This window comes from Diadema antillarum, unplaced genomic scaffold (genome assembly GCF_040938485.1).
Source record: "Diadema antillarum isolate AM-2024a unplaced genomic scaffold, OU_Dant_1.0 seq00002012_RagTag, whole genome shotgun sequence".
Lineage (NCBI taxonomy): Eukaryota > Metazoa > Echinodermata > Echinoidea > Diadematoida > Diadematidae > Diadema > Diadema antillarum.
The window spans coordinates 123,814-145,824 of NW_027272667.1; the positions used below are offsets into that span (position 1 = coordinate 123,814).

General features: G+C 36.2%; 1 protein-coding gene across 1 annotated transcript; it reads left to right on the forward strand.

Annotated features, from left to right (window-relative positions):
* The first annotated feature begins 1,195 nt into the window (after positions 1–1,195).
* Positions 1,196–11,225, forward strand: LOC139713601 (uncharacterized). The gene is made up of 6 exons (XM_071625308.1): positions 1,196–1,372; positions 7,263–7,286; positions 8,826–9,056; positions 9,315–9,483; positions 9,822–9,955; positions 11,092–11,225. Exons 1-6 carry the CDS (start codon positions 1,309–1,311, stop codon positions 11,223–11,225), a joined length of 756 nt encoding a protein of 251 aa, XP_071481409.1. The 5' UTR covers positions 1,196–1,308.
* The last annotated feature ends 10,786 nt before the right edge of the window (positions 11,226–22,011 follow it).

The following is a 22,011-nucleotide window of genomic DNA, read 5'->3' on the forward strand; positions in this document are numbered from 1 at the left end:
AGGATGAATAAAGACCAGCTATGAAAGTGGAATTTCTCATGAATATGTAATAGACCATTCCAATCCTGGCCATTGTTCACGACCATTGTCACGGTGTTAACCATACACTCCCATATACACCAATTGACCCGTGTGCAAAATTATAATTTTGTATACAGAGGGTTGAAAAACAGAGCAAAATCTGAAAACTTAGAACTAAATCTTGAATTCAATGAAACTGATTTATGCTATCATATTTTAATTACCGCCAACAAAATTGTACACTATTCAGCTATTGCTCTTATCAATGTCAGTGTTATCTGATATATAGTTTTTGAACTATTAAGGATCAAAAGTGGGAAATGTTTTTTTGTAACACCTAGTATGAATACAGTGCTAATCAGGGCAAGTTCATTGATATTTTGACATTTGACCTTGTCCGACCTCTCCCATTTCGAACCTGACCGGGACCTTTAGGTAATTTACATGTGGTGTGAGTTTCATGGTCATAGTAAAAGCCGTGGAAAATTAGAAAGGGTACTCCAAATCATTGACGCCGACGACGACGGAAAAGTGATCCTTATGTCTAACTTAAGCTACGCGGGAGAGACTATACTAACTGATCAGAGGCTTTTGCACTTTGCTAGCAAAAGAAAAACTACTGATCAGCGGTTTTCACTTTACAAGAAAAATATAAGAATTTGATCATTGCTTCTAACTTTGCGCGAACAACGCAAAACTACTGAGCAAAGAAGACGCTCTGATCAGTAGTATAAATTATACTTTGCCGAGCAATAAGAAAAAAAAAACCCAACAACCTCTGAACAGCAATGAAACGGAGTTGAAACTGCTAATCAAAGGTTTCGCGCCGTAGGTGCAGATTAACAAACAAACAAACAAACAAACAAAACCTATTAATCAGAGGTTTTCCTTTACTCGTGCAGAGTGGAGACCTCTTATCAGTAGTTTTCTGTTGTTTGCACAGAGCAAACACCTCGTGATCAGTAGTTTGATATCTCCTACTTTTACAACACATGGCGTTCCATACCTACCCATCCGCACTAAACTCAGAAGCTCTGTGGGATGAGAACCATAAAGACCTGCGCCCTTCGTCAAAAGTAGCAGATTGTCTTTGCACATCTCAACAAGAAGTATCGTCGTTCATCGAGGTCGCCTCCACCAACCTCATTATCAGTTTACAAAATACTGCGAGCAGCAAATCAGTTTATGCGAAGAGACACATCGGTGAACATCGGGATATCTACTGGTCATTTGAAGTTGATAAAATTAACGACTCATCAGTGTTGAGAAGAAGACGGCATAGTTGACATGTTTACACCAGTCTTTGCCACAACTTTCCTCTTTCTACTCCTCCGTAGTCCATGCATTCAAGGTAAGTATCGTGTTACTTTGCTGCAAAAGGCTGTAATCTTTTTAATCAGTATTTCGTACATCAGCGCAAACTGATTAATCGAATCATAAGTTATTATTCTAAGATTCTTAGTTTCTTTTATATACAGTTTATTTGGGAGAAAGAGATGTTAGATACAAATATTATGAGACCTGATATATTTTTATGACTTTGAAACGTTAAACCAGCCGTTCATGTGGCAGTTGTAAGGTTTTTCCTAAAATTGGGTGCTATGAGATAATAATACGTGTATATCGATCATGGATTTATTTTTTTTTTACGTGACTAGTTTTATTACTGAGTGTACATCATCCAAGTGCTTGCTGATTTTTTCCATGCAGACGTGGCAAAATCAATGGAGAGATGAGTGGATACATGATAGATTATTTTTTTGACTCGCGCTTTCCAAAAAAAAAAAAAAAAATTGGTCCTGTAAAATAGGTTTCAGCGTGTAAGAGGCGTTGTCCGTTTCTTAGCTTTTCTCTCTTTGTTTTCATAGTTCATGATATCCCTTGACCGGTGAGTATGGGTATCGTGGAGTACTCTGGATGAGATAATTGCCAGTTAGATATTAATATGTCACAAAGAAGAAAAGACGAAAAGACTGATAAAACAGACGTTTAACTGAATCTGTTCAAAGGATTTATCAGGTTTTAAATATTGTCATGAGCTGTAATTCATCCTTTAGGGGCTTCCTAAGGCACCTTACTGATATTATCGTGTCGTAATGTGGTTGTAGGACTCTTCCGATTTGTGTGTGAAGTTCTGTTTTGCCTTTCTTAAAGGAATACATGTAATTCTCCTTTTTACGCCATGTAATAATTTACTCAACGTACGGACAACATGTCCCTGTCGTTCGCACAGTGATTTCTACTTCATGAAGGAAGTCCCATTGAAAGATTAAAGACTCAACTGTAAATCAAATTTAAGAACCTGTCGACTATTAAGAGAAACCTGCAGGTGATTTATTGTGTTATCAAGCAGTCATTATACTGTTGCTAAAATGCAGGAGAACGTTACTTCCTCAACACGGGTAAATTTCTCATGTAAAGTGCAATGATACCACACAGAGCCTAGTACAAAAGAACAAGTTGTATCACCCCTAAATGTAATATCAACGCTAAATGTAATATCGACCCTAAATGTAATACACCTTAACCCTAAATGTAATAACAACCCTAAATGTAATACATTTTAACGCTAAATGTAATAATCGAGTCAACCCTAAATGTAATACATTTTAACCCTAAATGTAATAACCGGAGACAACCCTAAATGTAATACATGTCAACCCTAAATGTAATATCGACCCTAAATGTAATACATGTCAACCTTAAATGTAATATCGACCCTAAATGTAATACTTTTTAACCCTAAATGTAATATCGACCCTAAATGTAATACATCTTAACCCTAGATGCAATATCGACCCTAAATGTAATACACCTTAACCCTAAATGTAATAACAACCCTAAATGTAATGCATTTTCAACCCTAAATGTAATAACGACCCTAAATGTAATACACCTCAACCCTAAATGTAATAACCCAAAATGTAATACATTTCAACCCTAAATGTAATACCGACCCTAAATGTAATACATCTTAATGCTAAATGTAATACCGACCCTAAATGTAATACATCTTAACGCTAAATGTAATAACAACCCTAAATGTAATACATTTTAACGCTAAATGTAATAACAATCCTTAATGTGATTCATGTCAACCCTATCAAACATAATATATTCAACGCTTAATGTAATTACGACCTTAAATGTATACACCTGATTATAGAGAGGGTAAGCAACGCAGAATATCGGGCAAAATGTCAGGGGGTATACGAAGGAGATATGACGCAACTTTCTCTCGCACTCTTAAAAGAATGATAATAGTTGGTTAGACTTGTTTTTGTTGTTTACCTAGGTAAAAATCACACAGTCTTATTAAATCTATCGTTTGCTGCAAAGTTAATTAGGTCCATGTGACATAGTTCTTAAATCTATTAGCTTTATCATGCTATCACATAAACATTTTGTATTCCAATCTTTATTCAGTGTTCATTATTGCTTAGAGTTTTGTTGAAAAAGAAAAAAAAATGGGCAAAAGTTAAGTCAGTTTGCCTTACTCATACATTCATATATCATAGGAAAGTCATTATATAAATGGTGACTCAAAGATGATAAAAAGGACATTTATTTCTTTTTGCTTTACTGGCATTTTTAAATTTATTTCGTGTACCCTCCCCAAGACCAATTATTGTCCCAGTTTCGTGTAAGTATAGTCGTGATTACCAGGAGTCGTGAACAATGTCATGAGGCTAATATTTCGGACAGTGATTTGCTGCCATGTCAATGTGTGACAGATATTTCGTCATTGAAAACATTACATAGATAATGATGGTTCGTCAAAAAATTTGCGAAATCTTTCTAAATCTTTCTAATTTCTAATTTTCTCAATCTACTCGCTTTATCATCCCGTTTCATCAGTAGGTATATGTTTTTTTTTCTAGCAACATTATTCATGTTCAGAATTTCCTTGCAAAGAATTTTTGCCCATTTTTTTTCTTTTTCATCAAAACTTTAAACAAACGTGAACACTGAATGAAGATTGGAATACAAAATGTTTATGTGATTGTATGATAAAGGTATAGATTAAAAAGAACAACTATGTCGAATATACCTAATTAACTTTGCAGCAAACAAAGGAATTAATAAGACTGCGTGATCTTTACCTGAGTAAACAACAAAAACAAATCTAAGCAGCTATTGCTGCTCTTTCAAGAGTGCTATAAGAAGTTGCGTCATATCCCTTTCATATACCCCCTGACCTTTTGCCCGATATTCTGCGTTGGTTACACTCTCTATAATGAGGTTTTTACATTTAGGGTGGTAATTGCATTAAGCGTCAAGATGTATCATATTAAGAGTTGACATGAATTACATTTAGGATCGTTATTACATTTAGCGTTAAAATGTATTACATTTAGGGTTGTTATTACATTTAGCGTTAAGATGTATTACATTTAGGGTCGATATTACATTTAGCGTTAAGATATAGGCCCCTATTACATTTAGGGTCGATATTACATTTAGGGTTGAAATGTATTTCATTTAGAGTTGTTATCACATTTAGGGTTAAGGTGTATTACATTTAGGGTCGATATTACATTTAGGGTTAAAGGTATTAGCCCACATTTGCAAACCCACGAAAATCAAAACTGCATAAAACAGGTCCAATATGACTTCAAATACAAGTTATAACAGTAACATACCTCACCTGTTGCTCTTTGTCTATACCATTCGATAAAAGAGAGAAAATCATCGTTTTAAAATCAATTTTCAGACCGGGTCAACCCGACCCAAAATCGAATTACGAGCGCGGGCTAGCTACGTACATGTAACTTACACATGTATCGCATGCATGTAGTACGTACGTGGACCGGAGCTAGCGAGCGTTATACGCATGCATACGGTGCATTTTCATTTATTTTTATGAAAGTAATGGACTAATTGGAACGAAATTTTGCACAGGTGTTACTGCAATCATACCCAAACTCCATGCTAACTATGAGACCAATTGCTGCAGGTTTACAAATGTGGGCTAATACCTTTAAGATGTATTACATTTAGGGTCGATATTACATTTAGGGTTAAAAAGTATTACATTTAGGGTTGATATTACATTTAAGGTTGACATGTATTACATTTAGGGTCGATATTACATGTAGGGTTGACATGTATTACATTTAGGGTTGTCTCCAGTTATTATATTTAGGGTTAAAATGTATTACATTTAGGGTTGACTCGATTATTACATTTAGCGTTAAAATGTATTACATTTAGGGTTGTTATTACATTTAGGGTTAAAGTGAAAACTAAGTTTCGGTAAGTGCTTGAGAACCCGTCTCGCACCATTTCATTTTTGCTTGCAATATATCGAAAGAGTCCACTAAGAAACTTACCTGGCTGACGCGGTTTGCCGGAATGATGAGTCGGTTTGGAGTATTTTGAGAAAAATGATAATAGTAGGAAAACCGACTTTTATTCCAGAAGGCTCCAGACTAACTCGGTCTCGGGAAAAATTCGACCCTACTTCAGACAATTCGCACGCAGTAAGTGATCGCCACATTCCACTGGCCACTGCATAATACCAAATGAGGCCTAACTGAATGGACAGGAAAGTGCGTGCTAACGTAATCCTGTACAAAACAAAACAAAAATGACAGCGCGCGCTCCTCAGTTGCTGAGACGCGCGGTCTGTGGAGTTTTTGTTATTGTTTATCAAGCGCCTTTGATTGTTTTAGAGGCGCTTGATAGGCGCACATTTGCATGCGCGCAAAAGAGGTTTTTGATGCGCGCGTTGTAACAACTCGGACCATTACTGCGAGTAGCCAGAACACGAAGCGCTAATTTATACAGGCCGCTCCCATAGGACAACACTGTACAAACAGAGGGACAACCATTACAACTCATCCCACCGTTAAAGCGAAGCCGAGTTATCCCCGAGTCCGAGTTTAGCCTGACCCCATTCGGGTAAAATCTGAGACTGAACCTTTTTGGTTAATATTTCGCATTTTCGTCGTTACCCATCCAATATCTTGTATTATTATCTATACAGAGGATTTTTAGAGCCCAAATACAAGTGTTATTTTGTCGACGCACCTCATAACCTCCAACCCACTTAAAAAGTTTGTTGAACTCGACCAATATTTTTTGCCGAGGCGACCAATATTTAAAATATTGGACGGCAAGAGGGGGATTCCCCAAAGTTTTAATAAACTGCACCGTGATTGGTTGAGATATATACGAGATGACCTGAAATAAGAAGTAAAAACATCTGTGATTGGTCAATCACGAATTAACTAGAATATCGTTTCTTCTAAAATTCTGTGTTTATACAAACACATTTCATATATCAATTAGTTGAAATTGTTTTTCACACAATTTTTCAAAATATCACTTTCATAACAGGAAGTTAAATTTAGGTTTGATGAAAACAAGTTGCATTTTTTTGTGCATGCAGGCGCAAGGCGACGATTGATCTGCAGCTCTGCATGCTCAGCGCTACTGCTAGATAGCCCGCGCGCGATATAATGTAGCCGGCCACCGCCGCTGCGCTTGCATTTGCATGCGCGATGTCATTACAGTTACTGTACATGTACGTACGTGTGTACAATACGTTATATACAGCACAGTAGGACTAGTTGTGGTAGTAGTAGCCTAATTCGATCTTTCACGATCTACGGTATAGATATGACGTGAATTCTTTCTCAGATCTCGGATACAAATACATCTAATTCTGGTCTTAATTAGCTAAACAGTAACATGACGGCTACCTTGGATACATAGATCACTGTTTTATCAGAGACTGAAGTGGATTAACTTGCACTGAAGAGTGTACATGTACCATACCCCATGTCAGGATCACTACACAGTAGGAACAGCACTCGGAGTCGGAGACAGAAAGGGTAGGCCTGAGTGAAAACATTCTTTGCTAAAATCCTCTGTAGGATAATAATGATGATATTGAATGTCCTATTTTCGATTAATACAAGGAAATATTGGACTCGCTAAGCAAAATATTTCCTTGTATTAATCTCAAGGCCATCCAATATTATATAAATAACATCGTTATCCTGCACATTTCCTAAGCATACGTTCACATTTGGGAGCGAAATTTGACAACTTTTGCAGGCGTACCAGAACTTTGTTTGGGCTTTAAGGTGTATTACATTTAGGGTCGATATTACATTTAGCGTTGATATTACATTTAGGGGTGATACACAAGTCTCCTTCTGACGTTCTATGTTCCTCTCTCTCCCTCTCTCCACACGTCTATTCTTTATCTGCACGAAATGACAACCCACCAGGGAACTTGCGATGGAGTTTGGGAGGTAAGATAATCATGTGACCTGAGTACGAATCAAGCACTTCGACATTCTATTTATCCCTCTACACCTCTCCCCCTCTTTATATTTTCTTCCGATTATGGTGGGAGCAAAGCAGCTGGCAATTAACATTAGACCACTATATTTTCTCTTTCATTTCATTTCGTTTATTTCATTTTAAAGAAAAAATGTCATTGCAATAGATCATTTGAATACGTTTAAATGACAAAAAAAAACACAGTATAACGATTGAATCAATTAAATTATTAGGAAATAAACTGAAATAGAATAAATGTTGTGACTTGTATGTCAAATACCGAATCAAAGTTGTTGGAAATGGAGAGGACTAAATAAGCAGAGCTTGTAGATGTAGTCTCCTCATGCCCATCTCTGTTCATGTTTTGTTTGAGTTTTCAACATATTTAGTTTCATGAATTTTCGAGTTCTTCCATTTTTCGTCGTGTCGTGTTCAGAATGGCACTTTTTTTACACTCAACCAAAAAAGTAAGTTCCCCCAAGCATTTTTGAATATATTTCAAAAAGTATTTTACCGATTTTCATAATTGGAAATTCAAACGGGAATGGATAGGGAATTTTATTACTCATAACATGAATGGCATATCATTGCCACCAGATATCATTATTGATGTGAGAAAAAAAATGCATTTTATGTCAAAATGCATGCAAAAAAAGTTTCACTTTAGTGATTTGCATTAACTGGTAGAATCAAACAATCAGATCTTTGACCTCTCCAGTTTCCTGAAACTTTGCTCTAAGTTTCCTTATGGCATTGGGCGAATCCCCTAGTCTCCTGGCCACCTCCTTAACCAGAACCCCAGCTCTCCCTCTTTCAAAAAATTGCAGACGCGGCATGATGCAAAATGGCCATAAGCACGTTAATGTGATCAACCCAAGCTGGAATTAAAAAGCACATGGCTTCGACCAACATTTTCATTTGAAAAGACCTATTTTTTTTTTATAATAAAAAGCATGCATAACATCTGTTTAATTGGGGAGCACATTGTACCTAAAGAAATTCCTGAGAATTACATTACAATTTAAAAAGGTCATTCGCTAACTTGCATAGGAAATGTACACAATATACTTCATAAGTATAACCTTAAGTGCAACTTTTGTTCCCATGCATTTTGACATAAAACGCATTTTTCACACAATAATGATATATGGTGGCAATGATATGCCAGTCATGTTATGACTAATAAAATTCCCTATCCATTCCCGTTTGAATTATGAAAATCGGTCAAATACTATTTGAGATATATCCAAAAATGCTAGGGGGAACTTACTTTTTTGGTCGAGTATATATCATACATAATACCCGAAATAATGATTGTTATCCCAAGTTTTTTATCGCGTGTATGCATTGCACGTTTGTCTATACAAGGTGCAAATCCAAGCACTTGTTGCTCCCTATCTGCAAAATGATACATGAAATAACTAGAATAACTGTCATTTCCTTCACCTAACATGCTTGCATTCTGTTTCCTCGTCTTTCCTACACTGATCCATCTCACTGATGTGTAGATGAGTTCATGCTGGTAGGGGATTACAGTAGACGAGCAATATACGCCTCTAACATCAGGGACATCTCGTATACCGCACTCCCTCTCTGGAACCCTGGTTACGTGTGGAGTGTGGACTATGACCCTGTTCACCAACTTCTCTTCTGGACGTACGGGGGGAATCCAGGACGAATACAGAGCTCTCGCCTCGACGGATCAGACGCTACTATCATTGTTTCCACAGACATAAGAGGTGACATGGCCACAAAATTCGCCAAACTTTACGTTTCGATTTTGGTGTTATTTTTTTCTCCTTTTTCATTCAAGGGTGCAATAACAAATAGTTTAATAATTGAGTGTACAAATTGTATACTCTTCTGAGAGGTGTGAAAATGTGAAAATCTCCTGCTGTCCAACTTTCTATAGATATCCGGGTGCCTGTCCTTTAATTGAATTAGCATGGGGTGAAATCATCATTAGCAGTTGTGTATGTGATGATGATGATTTTCAGAACCTTACGGAGTGGCAGTCGATCCAAGCGAGTCCAAGGTATACTGGAGTGATTACGATTCCTCTCTTGGCAAGATAGCCGTGGTGAATTACGATGGATCTGGAAGAAGAACTTTAGTTTCTTTACCACAAAAGCGACCATACGGAGTTACCATTAATCCTATAAGAAGGTGGGTCCGTAGGACTTTACTCACTGTAGAAGATTTTACTTTATGCTAACAGTATAAAAAAGATAAGTGAATTATTTGATTCATTTAATTGAGGTCATAGCAAGTTTTAACAATGGCATAAAGTTTCACTCCTAAACAGGAAAATATAAAAATCTTATTCTTAAAGGAATAACGTCAATTATGATTTACAACAATAAATTACGAAGGGTAGAATTTTTGGTCTAGTGCCCAGTGGGGTGAAAGAACTTAGCCTCGGAATGTCTTAGCGCTGATGGATAGTGTCCATTTGAGACTCAAATTATTGTGAAAGTGAGTAAGTTTTGGTTTGCTGTCTTCAGAGAACTTTACTGGGGAGTCCAAAGCCCATCAGGAGCCATTCAAAGGATAAGCATAGACGCCCTCAACGCTGAACCCGAGAACGTTGTCGACACTCGAATCACTTACATTCGTGGCCTCGCTTTTAACAGCGAAGGTTTGTACAGCATTGTTTTTCTACAATATCAAACAACTCAATGTCATCCAAGTATTGCATAATGTATTTGCATAAATATGACTTATGATAATTACTGCGGTATGTCATATTTGCGCGTACACAATCACACACTATCTGTGTGGACATTGGACATAAACAGGTCAGGCTCTCAGGCGTATTGCTAAGTTCAGCGACTTCCGTTACCTCTCTCTCCTCCATCTGCATGTAGCATCCGGGCACTTTGGTGTGACCATAAAAGTTAATTGAAATGAATTTCACGCAGATTTCCTTTTCTTACCTGTTGCGCTATGGAGGATAGACCGGAAATATATTGAGATACTAGGCCATGCCCTTATTTTTTTTAGTGTCTGTCTATCTTTCTATCTATCTATATAGCGTACTTATCTTTAAGATTTCTCCTCGAATGACATGCCATTTTACATTATTGTTACAATAGATACCTATTTACACACCAGCTTGGCCAGTCAGGAGGGATCAAAGAGGGTAAAACATGCTTCCTTATTAGAAGGGAACTGGCTGTGAACCCTTGGTATCCTGCTTACAATCCAGGGGTCCGTTTCATGAAGTGATAATAATAAAAGTATTAAAATAAATCTCCGAATTTCCAAATTCTCTCACATGGGTGATACTTTCAAATCCATTTCATGAAGTCTCAGTGTGTCTTACGAGCGAAAAGTAATGAAACGGACCCCAGATCTGTATCCTCTTCACCGCAGTGTTCCTATGGTGTTCAGTGCGCAACAAAGTTGTAGACAGTTCTTTATGTCTATATATATAATAATATATGAAGAGCTTGCTTCCAAAAGTCGCTAAATCTATCATTTTTCTTTGGATTTAGCGCCTTTTGGAAGCAAGCTCTTCATATATGATAATATTATATATATATTATAGAAACACACACACACACACACACACTATATATATATATATAGTATATATAAACTATACATATATATATATATACTATATATGTATATATATATATATATATATATACATAAATTATTATTTACTTTAGCAGAAAGATAAGCTAAGAGTACCCCTACCGGTATTTGTCGTATACAGGATGGTGTCACTGTAATTTACCTCCTTCTTGTCCGGGCTTACATGTATAGGAACGAAAATGTACTGGCATGATGACGGAGCCAACAGAATTGAATCTCTGGATTTATTGAGTGGCGAAAGGACCCTGTTACTGACCAGAAGTGGTTCTATGGACTCACCTGGCACAATGGAGATATATACTTGACTGAAACATCCCGTGACGTCATAGCTCCACAATAAGGAATAGCTCGAGTTTAACACCAAAGGCCAATGTAACAGAGATTCTGTTTTCTGTATGGGCCTGTGAGTGAATGTCTTCGTGTTGCCAGAATGTTTTTAGTAACTCTTCAAAAAAATAACTGCTTTAATATACATGAGTCTTACCGTACAAGAAACAGGATTATATTTTCACATTTCTCGTCTAGCAATTCATTAGGCAGTCAAATAATGTCATATGAAGTTATCAGTGAAACGACTTCGTCAAGTTTTGGTTCACTTTATCTCAGCAGGTTATTATCATTACTTCTATGGTCCAACGGCCCCAAAATGTCTAAAGCCAACTACATACGTCACGTATACTATAACGTTACAAGATCTACACCTTTCCTATGCTGAGTGACATTATTCTTTTTCTACAGATCCATCACAATGGGCTTGTGATTTCGACAACTTTGGCTCTAATCTTTGTGGGTGGAGTCAAGATTTTCAGGACGATTTTGATTGGCTGAGACTGCCACGTAACATCAGCAGACATTCAGAGAATGGTCCGTCTATTGGTAAGTGGAAATGCCAAGTTTATTTCAGCCATCACTGTTTTTTGGTTACCCAATAAACCTCCGAAACAATAGCTGGACTTAAATAACATTTACCATATGATGGGACACACTGCACCTGAGCAACAGTTAGTATAACTGAAGAAAGTATTGCTTTTTTTTTTCTTTTCAGAGCGACAGGGGGAGTGATTTTCTGGTGTTCCCGGAATTCCAGATTCTGAGCATTCTTCCCATGAGCCATTGAAACCGATTGAATTGTCTTTCTCTGATATTACATTTGCAAAGAATGTTAACGAAGGAAAGTGCATGCTCTATATCATGTTTATCGTTCGCCACCCAGAGACGTGGGAAGAGAGGTATAATCAGTTTAGGTTGTGGTTATATGGGTGCATGGTTTGACTAGCTACCGGATCGAAGAAACTATCTGCGACTTATAGCCTTCATAAACTCCTTCATTGTACTATCTTTCCCTGTTAGGAGATTACAGTATGTTCATCAACGGCACGACACAGGATGCCGGCGCTCGAGCTAACTTCACAAGTCCGTATACCAACACCGTAAGCACGAGTGCCACCTGTTTACGGTTCGCCTTCATCATGCCGGGGGTCTCCAGTCACTCCTTTCTCAAACTCTACTTCACCAATCAAAGTTTTTCCAAGCTCATCTGGTTGAAGCGGGGTGACCAGGGAGCGTTTTGGAAACTAGCTAGGGTGGTAACCTCTGGGCTGGGTGTGGGACATTTCATCTTCGAAGGCGTGGTGGGTACTCCAGAGCGTAGCGTCATAGGAGTGGATGACGTCCAGTTCGGACCCTGCGATGACCAATTCGATGGTAATCATAAATCACCACTTTGTTATCTTGGTATACATACACGTTGTTACAAATTATCATAAGTAGCACATCAACTTCTTTGTGAAACGTTAATCAGTACTACTAGGTGATTTGTTGTGTTTTGTGAAATATCGTGACTGCTGGATTTCGTGTCATTCTTGGTCTCTACCATTAATTCTCTTTTTTTCTCTCCCTTCTCTCTGGCAGCTCCAAAAGTCTCATGTAACAACGGCAGAATGGAAATACTCCTCAAAAGGGAAAGTTCTCAGCTCCTAGCCAAATTCGGTTTTCCGATTCTCGTTGCTATGGTTACGCTTTCAACTCTGACTACGTCTCCCTTTCAACATCTGTCGAAGAATGTGGAACGCGCATAGCGGTAAATATGATAAAGTCTGGCAGAAACATGTACCGACAATAAAGTATTTGACAAGACTCTTGTAGATTATTAATTGACTAAAATTGTTCATTCCTCAACATTTGTTCGTTGTTCCTCAATATTCGTTGTTTTACATTGTATTCATCTTTGATATTACCCTATTTGAATTATGGAATTTTAGTATGGGGAAACACCCATCAATTATAATTGCATAGGGTTCTACTGTTACAAAAGAAGGCTCTTCGCATTATTTGTAACATCGTTCCATATTCTCCAACAAATCCTTTGTTTTTTTATAATAAGATTCTGAAGATTAAAGATTTGTTTTTATTTCAACTAAGGCAATTCATGTATACTTATAGTAAGAACTGCCTCCCGTTTATTTTTAACTCCATGTTATGCGTAACCTGACATACCATGGATATCCAACCACACAGTCAAATGAATTTCATTTACCTTTATTAAGAACCGTGCTTGCTCATCAGAGTTTCATTTATGCAGGTCCAAGGTTATGGAACTCCCTTCCCATGGACCTGAAAAATGCACCGTCACTGAATTCTTTTTAAAAGAGATTGAAGATGTTTCTTTTGAAGTTTTATAAAGCAACCGAATAGATTTAATGTATTTCGTAAGCATGGCATTATCTCCTCTTCTTCACTATAGGCTGCGTTCTCTTGGAGAGGCATCGACCATTTTTACTGCGTATAGTATTTTTGTATTCCATACGTGTCCTCACGGTTAATACAGTCTGTTCCGATGGAAAGCAGCTCTGTATCATTCTCGAAAACGCTTGGCTAATTGTCTCTGTGGGCTTTGACTCTTGGTGTATGCATCAAAATAATTTAGGTTTTTCTTTCTGTCTCTCTCTTCCTCTTCTCCCTATTTTCTGTTCCTTTTTTTTCACACTTTTGCTTTCCTTTTTTTTTTTCTATTCCCGACTTTCCCAGTCTCCCGCACTCTTTGTAGTTGTAAGCTTTTCACCCCCCCCCCCTTATTTCCCCCTTTCCCTCAGAGGTACCCACGTGATACAAACATAGTCTTTTTTTTCTCAGAGTGTATAAATAGAATATGTTTCCTTTTGTACTCAACATGCAGACAAGAACACGTTCTCATCCCTGTCTGGCTATTTATATCATCAACGACTCGCATGTCAAATTTATCATATTGTTTGTTGTACATTCCGTTGAAAAAAAAAGTGAAAATAAAGTTTGAGTTTGAATTGAATTAGATTATCAGGCATCTCTTTTATTGTAACAAGACAAACAAATTCTAGTAATTACGACTTATCCTGCTATGGTGAACGTTTTCAAGTATGCTACTCGTCATCTTTAACTGTCTGTCCAAAGAGCTGAGACGTCTGGTCTTGAATTAGTCCAGTTATAGTGATTCTTCCATGTTATTGTCATTCAGTCGCTGCCTGTAATGTGAGATGGAAACTACCAGACCCAAAATTACATAAACTGCAGTCGTGGAGATATACGTCTTTCCCTGAATTTGTTCTTGTCAATGCGCTGTGTGTTGAAATGTGAATATCCTTCTAATCATTCAGTGCTTTAAACAAAACTGCACATATCTTATCCATTGCAGGAAAGATAATGCTTAAGAAAACTCAGAAAATGCGTTTACGAATTTGTTTTTGTCAATGCGCTGTGTGTTGAAATGTGAATATCCTTCTAATCATTCAGTGCTTTAAACAAAACTGCACATATCTTATCCATTGCAGGAAAGATAATGCTTAAGAAAACTCAGAAAATGCGTTTACGATTTCTGGACGGGGAGCGATGTTGACCCCCGGTCATTTCATCTGACCTTGATCTAATCTGCAGCATGAATAAAGAGGGTGACACGTTATAGACCATTGGTTCAGACATCAGACATGCTCTGGGTATCGATATCACATGCAACCCCTATTTAAGGGGACCTTCATAACCCTGACACAAATATATTTTTGTATTCAGAGTGACGAGGAGAACTTTTTCTTCACGAATGAGATTGAGGATGTGAGCGGGGCTATGCAGAGCTTCGTCGTCAATTGCACAGTGAGGCGCAGACAGCTCGTCCACACCTCATACATCGTCCAGTCTTTCGTGTCCGTTTTTACAGAGGCGTTTGGCCATGGCAATTTCACCATTGCTATTCGACAATTCAGCAGTCAAAATTTCGATGTAGCTCTGTCGGAACAGGATCCCCCAGAACAGGTATCCCACATCACCCGTCCTTGTATTACATTGCAATTATCATGAGTCAGTGCCATGATCACAGTGTGTATGGTGATAATGATTTCACAATACGAATGGGGAAAAGGCAATGAACATCCAAATAACGTCTCATGCAGGTGATGATTTGATTGGTTCGGATCAGGAGAACATGATCATTTAAAAGGAAATTCATTCGAGGAAAATGTTTCATCGTCTGGTAGTAGTTTGTGATGAAGATGGTAGCTTAGATCATTTACTTTGTAATGACAAATACTTGATGATTTCGAAACTCACTAGAAAGCGAGCAGGAAGTTGGGTAGTTTCTGTGACATGTTGCTCCATGATACTCAGTACTGATATAGTAAAGATTTGGCACGGGGTATCTTCAGCCTCTTGTCGAGTGAATCGGTAGCGTGTCATTTTGTTATTCTTGTGTCATGGAATTATCTCGACTGATTTCCAAATCAACTGTTCAATAAATCAAAACAATCAAGGTGTTTGAAGGCGATACCATCTACCTCGGCACAACAATCGCATCCATGGGGAATGTTTACATCCTCAACGAGCGTTGCTGGGAGACGCCTTCTCCAGACCCAGCAGATCGGAGTTACCGAGATCTGATAGAAAGTGGGTGAGTTTAGGGGAGCAGTGATAGCCCTCTTATGCAATACGAGCTTTATCCCTGAATGTGCCTTTTGCTTTTGGACATCGGTTCCTTCTTTTATGACAAGATTTTAAGACAAACACTTCGACAACCTTGTTACGATTTACTACATCTTTGGATTTGCTCATCTATTTTTGTATGTTTTACACGAATTTGGACAACCTCGGAAAATTTTTAAGGCTGTACATGAAAGTCACTTTTGGTTGGAATCATATACAAAATGTACTGTGAGAGTGATCAATCTTTCCTAAACATCTGTTGTTTAGATAAACTATTCAAACCCTACATTTTCAATCGTTCATCAATAAACTTTTGATAATGATATTTCAGTTTATTCTGAAATATCTTCTCAAATTAAGTCAATATAGGTCTTGCAAGCGAAGGCTCTTGAGCAAGATTTGTGATTATCGTAAAGAAAGTTGATGAGGAAAGCGGTTACACATTTCCACGAGTTTATTAAACCATGGAGCTACTAGAGTATCTCCGTGATTAAACCGTTCTGTATAGTGATAAAACACAGCTCAATGTATTCATCATGAAATTGATTACTGTAACACGTTTCATATCGTAAATTGTACGTATGTCGGACCCAGCCTTGTCATTTTTTAATCAAAATTTGTATGCAGATTGCCTGTATCGAGAAACGTGAAAATCTATGATATCAACAACTCGACGGTGAAGGCGTTTTCCGTCAGGGCTTTCCAATTCAATCGCGTTACCGAGTTGGTAAGAATCTTTCAGCACTTATTTCCATTATCAACTTGCTCTGCAACAATAGATTTATGGGTCTGTATGGTGGATGTGTGATGGTCTGTAGTAAGAGGACATCATCTCCATAGTTGTTAATATGGATGAATAAGATCGAGGAAATGGCAACTCTTGAGGTTGGTGTCTCAGAGAAAGATCCACACCTTCACGATGGTCTTTATTTAGTATTATTTTCGGCTGTTTGTTGTTAAGATGTTGGTGGAAAAAGATGAACTCCCTATCTGTGTAGTCAAAGATTGTAGTGATTTTGCAGAACGCGAGTTAGTAGAGTCCCCAAGTAACGTTAAACTTGACTGGAGTCGCAAGCAAGCTCCTTCTTCGGTCTACTGTCACATAAAATTGCAAAAGTTTAAGCCAAAGAAATCCTGATATGACAACAGGTTAATGGAACCGTGGTGATATTTTAATTTTTTTTTCTGTCTATAAGACTGAATTTGTTATATCATTGTGGCTAATAATGGGTCAGTCACGAGTCATTGAGCACAGTATTATTCATTGGATTATTTGACAGACATACATCCACTGTAACGTCCTGGCATGCCGGCAAAACGATCGACTGGAAAGTTGCCAGACTTCGGACCGTTCTGGCCCACGTGCCAAAAGGTATTCGAATCGGAAACCTGCCAATGCTTACATTCTGTCAAGCGGACCATTCATCGTCCAGAGACACAAAGGTATTATACAGTGCATACCCGTCATAATGAACACGATGGTAACGAAATTCTTATTACAACGAAATGAACATTCAGGTGCAAAAATTACCTACACATCATTATACGCTATACTGTTTGGTTATAAGGAAATTTTAGTACAAAGAAAGAAAACCGTCTGTCCTGAGGACTACTAAATAATGGTAGTACACTGTACTGATATTGAAAGATACCAGGTTGTGGATGTTCCGAAAAAAATGTCCTGCTTTTATTGTACTGTAGTCGTTTTGTTTCCCCCCTCCCAAAAAAAAAAGACAAAGAAAAAGAAGAAAGATGTTGCTTTCATGCTTTCAATGAAATCTGCACTTACGGACTCCGGAAAATACCATGCCATGAGCACTGAAAAGTGGACCTGTGCGCTATACAAGTAGCCACTATTATTATTATTATTATTACGGACTCCGGAAAATACCACAACAAAAGGAGAGAGAGAGAGAGAGAGAGAGAGAGAGAAATAATGAGCGGAGTGGAGACATTTAAGAGGTAGAGATTAGCAAAGAAAACCTTTTACACCAAGTGGTGACCTATATTGGTCCTAGCGCAGGCACTGGGGAGAATAGAGTATAATTATATTTTATTGATAAGCTTGAAACTCTATCTCTCTCTCTGTGGCATCTCTTCTACCCTTCTACCGTACAATTTTCCTTGACTATGCTTGTGTGTGTGTGTGTGTGTGTGTGTGTGTGTGTGTTTGCTTGTGTGTTTGCTTGTGTGTTTGCGCATATTTGTGTTGGGGGTATGTATGTATAATAGTTTAAAATGTTGAGAGCGATTTTACTTGATATAGCCGTATATCAGATATTGTCGCGTTCATTTTATTACATTCAATTCAACTCAATTCAATTTATTCGGCACAAAATAAATAAAAAGTACATTATGTACACAATAAAGATAAAAGCAATGTGTATGAACATACATGCACATATTATGAAAATTAATGTCGGGACCCCTTTGAAGCATCTGGTGCTTCTTGTTGGGGCCCAAAACAAAATTATACAAAATACAGTTGTTAAATAGCATATTGTGCAAAAATGAAAATGAAAAAAAAAACCACAATAACTTATCAGCCCTACACTATGCACACACACCACATTCATATCACACACACAGCGCACACCCAACACACTCTTTCAGTAGCAATGTCGGGATCAAAGAAGTGAACAGTAGAAGAAATTTGGTAGCAAGCAGTCTACTCAGACATGGATAACACTTTCTTAAAAGTATGAATAATGTTCTGAGACGAGAAAGTGTAGTGCTGGACTTGAGATCTGGACTAATTGAATTCCATTCATTTACACCGAATTGAGAATGAGTTCTAACTGTTAATCTGGCTAATGGCATTCTCAGGCTATATCTTTCCCGAGTAGAATAATCATGTAAACACAAATTACATTTAAACATATCACGCAACAAAATTGGGAGAATACCTTTATGATACTTAAACATAAACACTAATATGTTAAATCGAACAAGTTCGTAAATGGGTAGAATTTTTAACATGATAAAGATTGGTAAACTTGAACTGCGAGAATTGCTCTTAGAAATCAATCTTATCGCACGCCTTTGTAACATATATAATTTCTCAACATGAGATTTATATGTCTTACCCCATATTTCATTACAATAATTAAAATGTGGTGATATTATTGCATTGTATATATAGAATACAATTTTTGTAGATATGTTTTCTAACTGGTGCTTTCACTCAAGAGATTCATGAATAGAAATACCATGAAAATTTATAATTTGAGTTCTTTCAATAATTACTTTTCAATCGTAATCAAATCAGAATTTACAGAAATTTTCTTTCTTTTAGAGTGAAATAAAACATTTTGTTTTTGTGAAATTAAAAAATAACTTATTACACTTAAACCATTCATTCAGCGATTGTAATTCATTATTCAGTGTAAATATAAGTGTGTTTACATTTCTGTGAGAATATGATACTACAGTGTCATCAGCAAAAAGAAAAAAAAATCAATATTTCTGAACAATTTGCAATACCATTAACATATACTAGAAATAACAGTGGCCCCAGCACAGTGCCCTGAGGTACACCGATGTATACCTCTCCTTGCGTGGATTCGACACCATCAATCACCACATATTGTTTTCTATTTAACAAGTAATTAGAAAACCATTGTAGGGGTAAACCCCTTATTCCATATGAACATAGCTTTGTTAAAAGGATATGGTGGTTGATGGTGTCGAAAGCTTTTGTGTGATTTTGGGATTTTATTATTTCAAAGATATGTTACCTCATAATATTTCATGCATGTTTTCCACTAATAATGAAATTCATAAATACAATACACGAAATTGCAATAGATTTCATATGTGGGTAGTAAAAACAAATCTGGTTTCAAACTCCGTACGTCACCAATTTCCATTAATCTGGTATTCGATTCCTAGAGATATTTGTTCAAGCAATAGCCTGTCCTCATTTAAGAAATTTTTGAAAATATACCTTTTAGCAAATCACACATAGTCAATCTATCATATCATTTGTCTTATGTTTTTGTTTTGTTTTGTTTTGTTATGTTTGGTGTATTTGTTGGTTTTCTGTCCATGCCTACACTTTGTACCTTAAAATCAATTATTTTTGTGCATACTCGTAAGGGAACTTACTTCACAAGGCCTTTTTGGCTTTATTTCAAGTTCTCTTTTTTTCATTTTCACTGTTATATGTAAATGATTGATTATCTTTTTGTTCTGTATTGTAAAATCCAATACTGTTGTATTGTTTTATCCGAAAATGAGATGAATAAACGAATTGAATTGAATTGAATTGAATCCATGAACACTCCACAACAAATATTACCTGTATCAATTTCTTGCAAAATATATCATATTCAATGAGGTGGAATGATTTTTCCGAAAACCAAACTGTTCAGGAATTAAAATATTCTCCTTGGTAAGATAATCACAAAGCCTATTTAAGTAGTTTAGCAAAAATAGAGAGGAGAGCAACAGGTCTATAATTTTCAATTTTCTGTGGATTATCTTTTTTAAACAAAGGAACTATTTTGGCAAGTTTAAATTCATTTGGCACAACACAAGTGCTCAATGACATATTAAAAATATTACATAATGGATCAGCAATATACTGAATGCAATCTTTAATGACTCGAGGAGATCAACTTTTGATGTCTGAATTAAAGAAGATATTTTTATAATTTCATGAGGAGATGATGGTTCTACAAAAAAAAAAAAAGATTTAGCATTTTGACATGACATAAACTCTTAAAATGAATGAGATGCGCAGGGGTAGAAATCGACTTTGACAGTCATTCGCCAATATTAATAAAATAAGAATTAAATTGATTTGCTATATCATGTTTTGAAGAAAACCTTGAATTTTCGAAGCACATACTTTTGGGCATAACATTGAGTTTTTTTCTACCTGAGATTTCATTATTAAATTTGTCTCCATGTTTTTTTGAGATCACCCTGCGTTGACAAACACATTTCATTGTCATACTTTTTACTTCATATATTTTGAACAATGAATAATATTTTAGTTTATAGTTTTTATTTATAGTTTATTTTCATACTTCTTATTACTAGGTATTTGTTTAGCATCAGGATATTTAAGACTTGCATTATATAATTTATTCTTAAATTTTATAGATTTGAGTATGCCTTGAGTAATCCAAGGTTTCCTTAATTTGTTTGTCTTTTCACGAATAATCTTTGAAGGAAAACACTCACAATATATCATATCAAAATTTTCAATAAACTTACTATAACTGTCATTTACATCTGAACAGTCATTCACAAAACACCAATCAATACACTTTAATTTATTTGTAAACAACGACAAATTTTCTTCATTGATAATTCTTTTCTTCACACATTCTTTTAATGATTTATAATTACATTGTCCACCTTTCAATATGACATATATTTGAAAGTGATCAGAAAGATCTTCATATATAATTTCATTAGAAATATTCTTATTGATATTGTTAGTTTAAATGTTGTCAATTAAAGAAGCTCTGGTTGATGAAATACGAGTCGGTTTTGATATCAAAGGAAACACATTAAAGAAAAAAAACATATCCCAAAAGTTATTTGTTTTACTATGACTTCCATAATTCAATAAATAAATATCAAAGTCGCCCATCAAATAAAATTCCTTCTTTTCACTTTCCAATTTTTCTACAATAGCATTAAATTTAGAAATGAAATCCACAATATCGGTACTTGTAGAACGATGAATACATGCTACAATAAAGGAGTTATTATTTTGAGTAAGTTCAATAAAAAGCATTTCATAATTGTCTGTAATACATGACAAATCATTTCGTATAACATATTGATATTCATCTTTTAAATACAATCAACTCCACCACCAACATTACCTAGAGGTCTACATATATAAACAACAGAATAATTATCGATATCATACTAGATTATAGGTTTTTGAAGAAAACTAGGTTTCAGATACTGCCATAATGCTAAAACTGAAGTCTAGTGTAGCAAGTAGGGTATTAAATTATCAGAGTTTTTATGCAGACTTCTTGCATTGATATGAAAAAAAAAAAAGGTCAGAGTTAATACGTGCATGGTTGGCATGAAAATCCTCACTGAGAATATACTTACGATCAACATCAGGAAAATTGGAAATATTTTCTTGACTTTCACCAATACTGAGTGATTGATGATTCA

Coding starts and splice junctions, on each gene's coding strand:
- LOC139713601 (XM_071625308.1), top strand. CDS start 1,309: ATGTTTACACCAGTCTTTGCCACAACTTTCCTCTTTCTACTCCTCCGT. Junction 9,484..9,821: donor ACCATTAATCCTATAAGAAG/GTGGGTCCGTAG, acceptor TGCTGTCTTCAG/AGAACTTTACTGGGGAGTCC. Junction 9,956..11,091: donor CCTCGCTTTTAACAGCGAAG/GTTTGTACAGCA, acceptor TTACATGTATAG/GAACGAAAATGTACTGGCAT.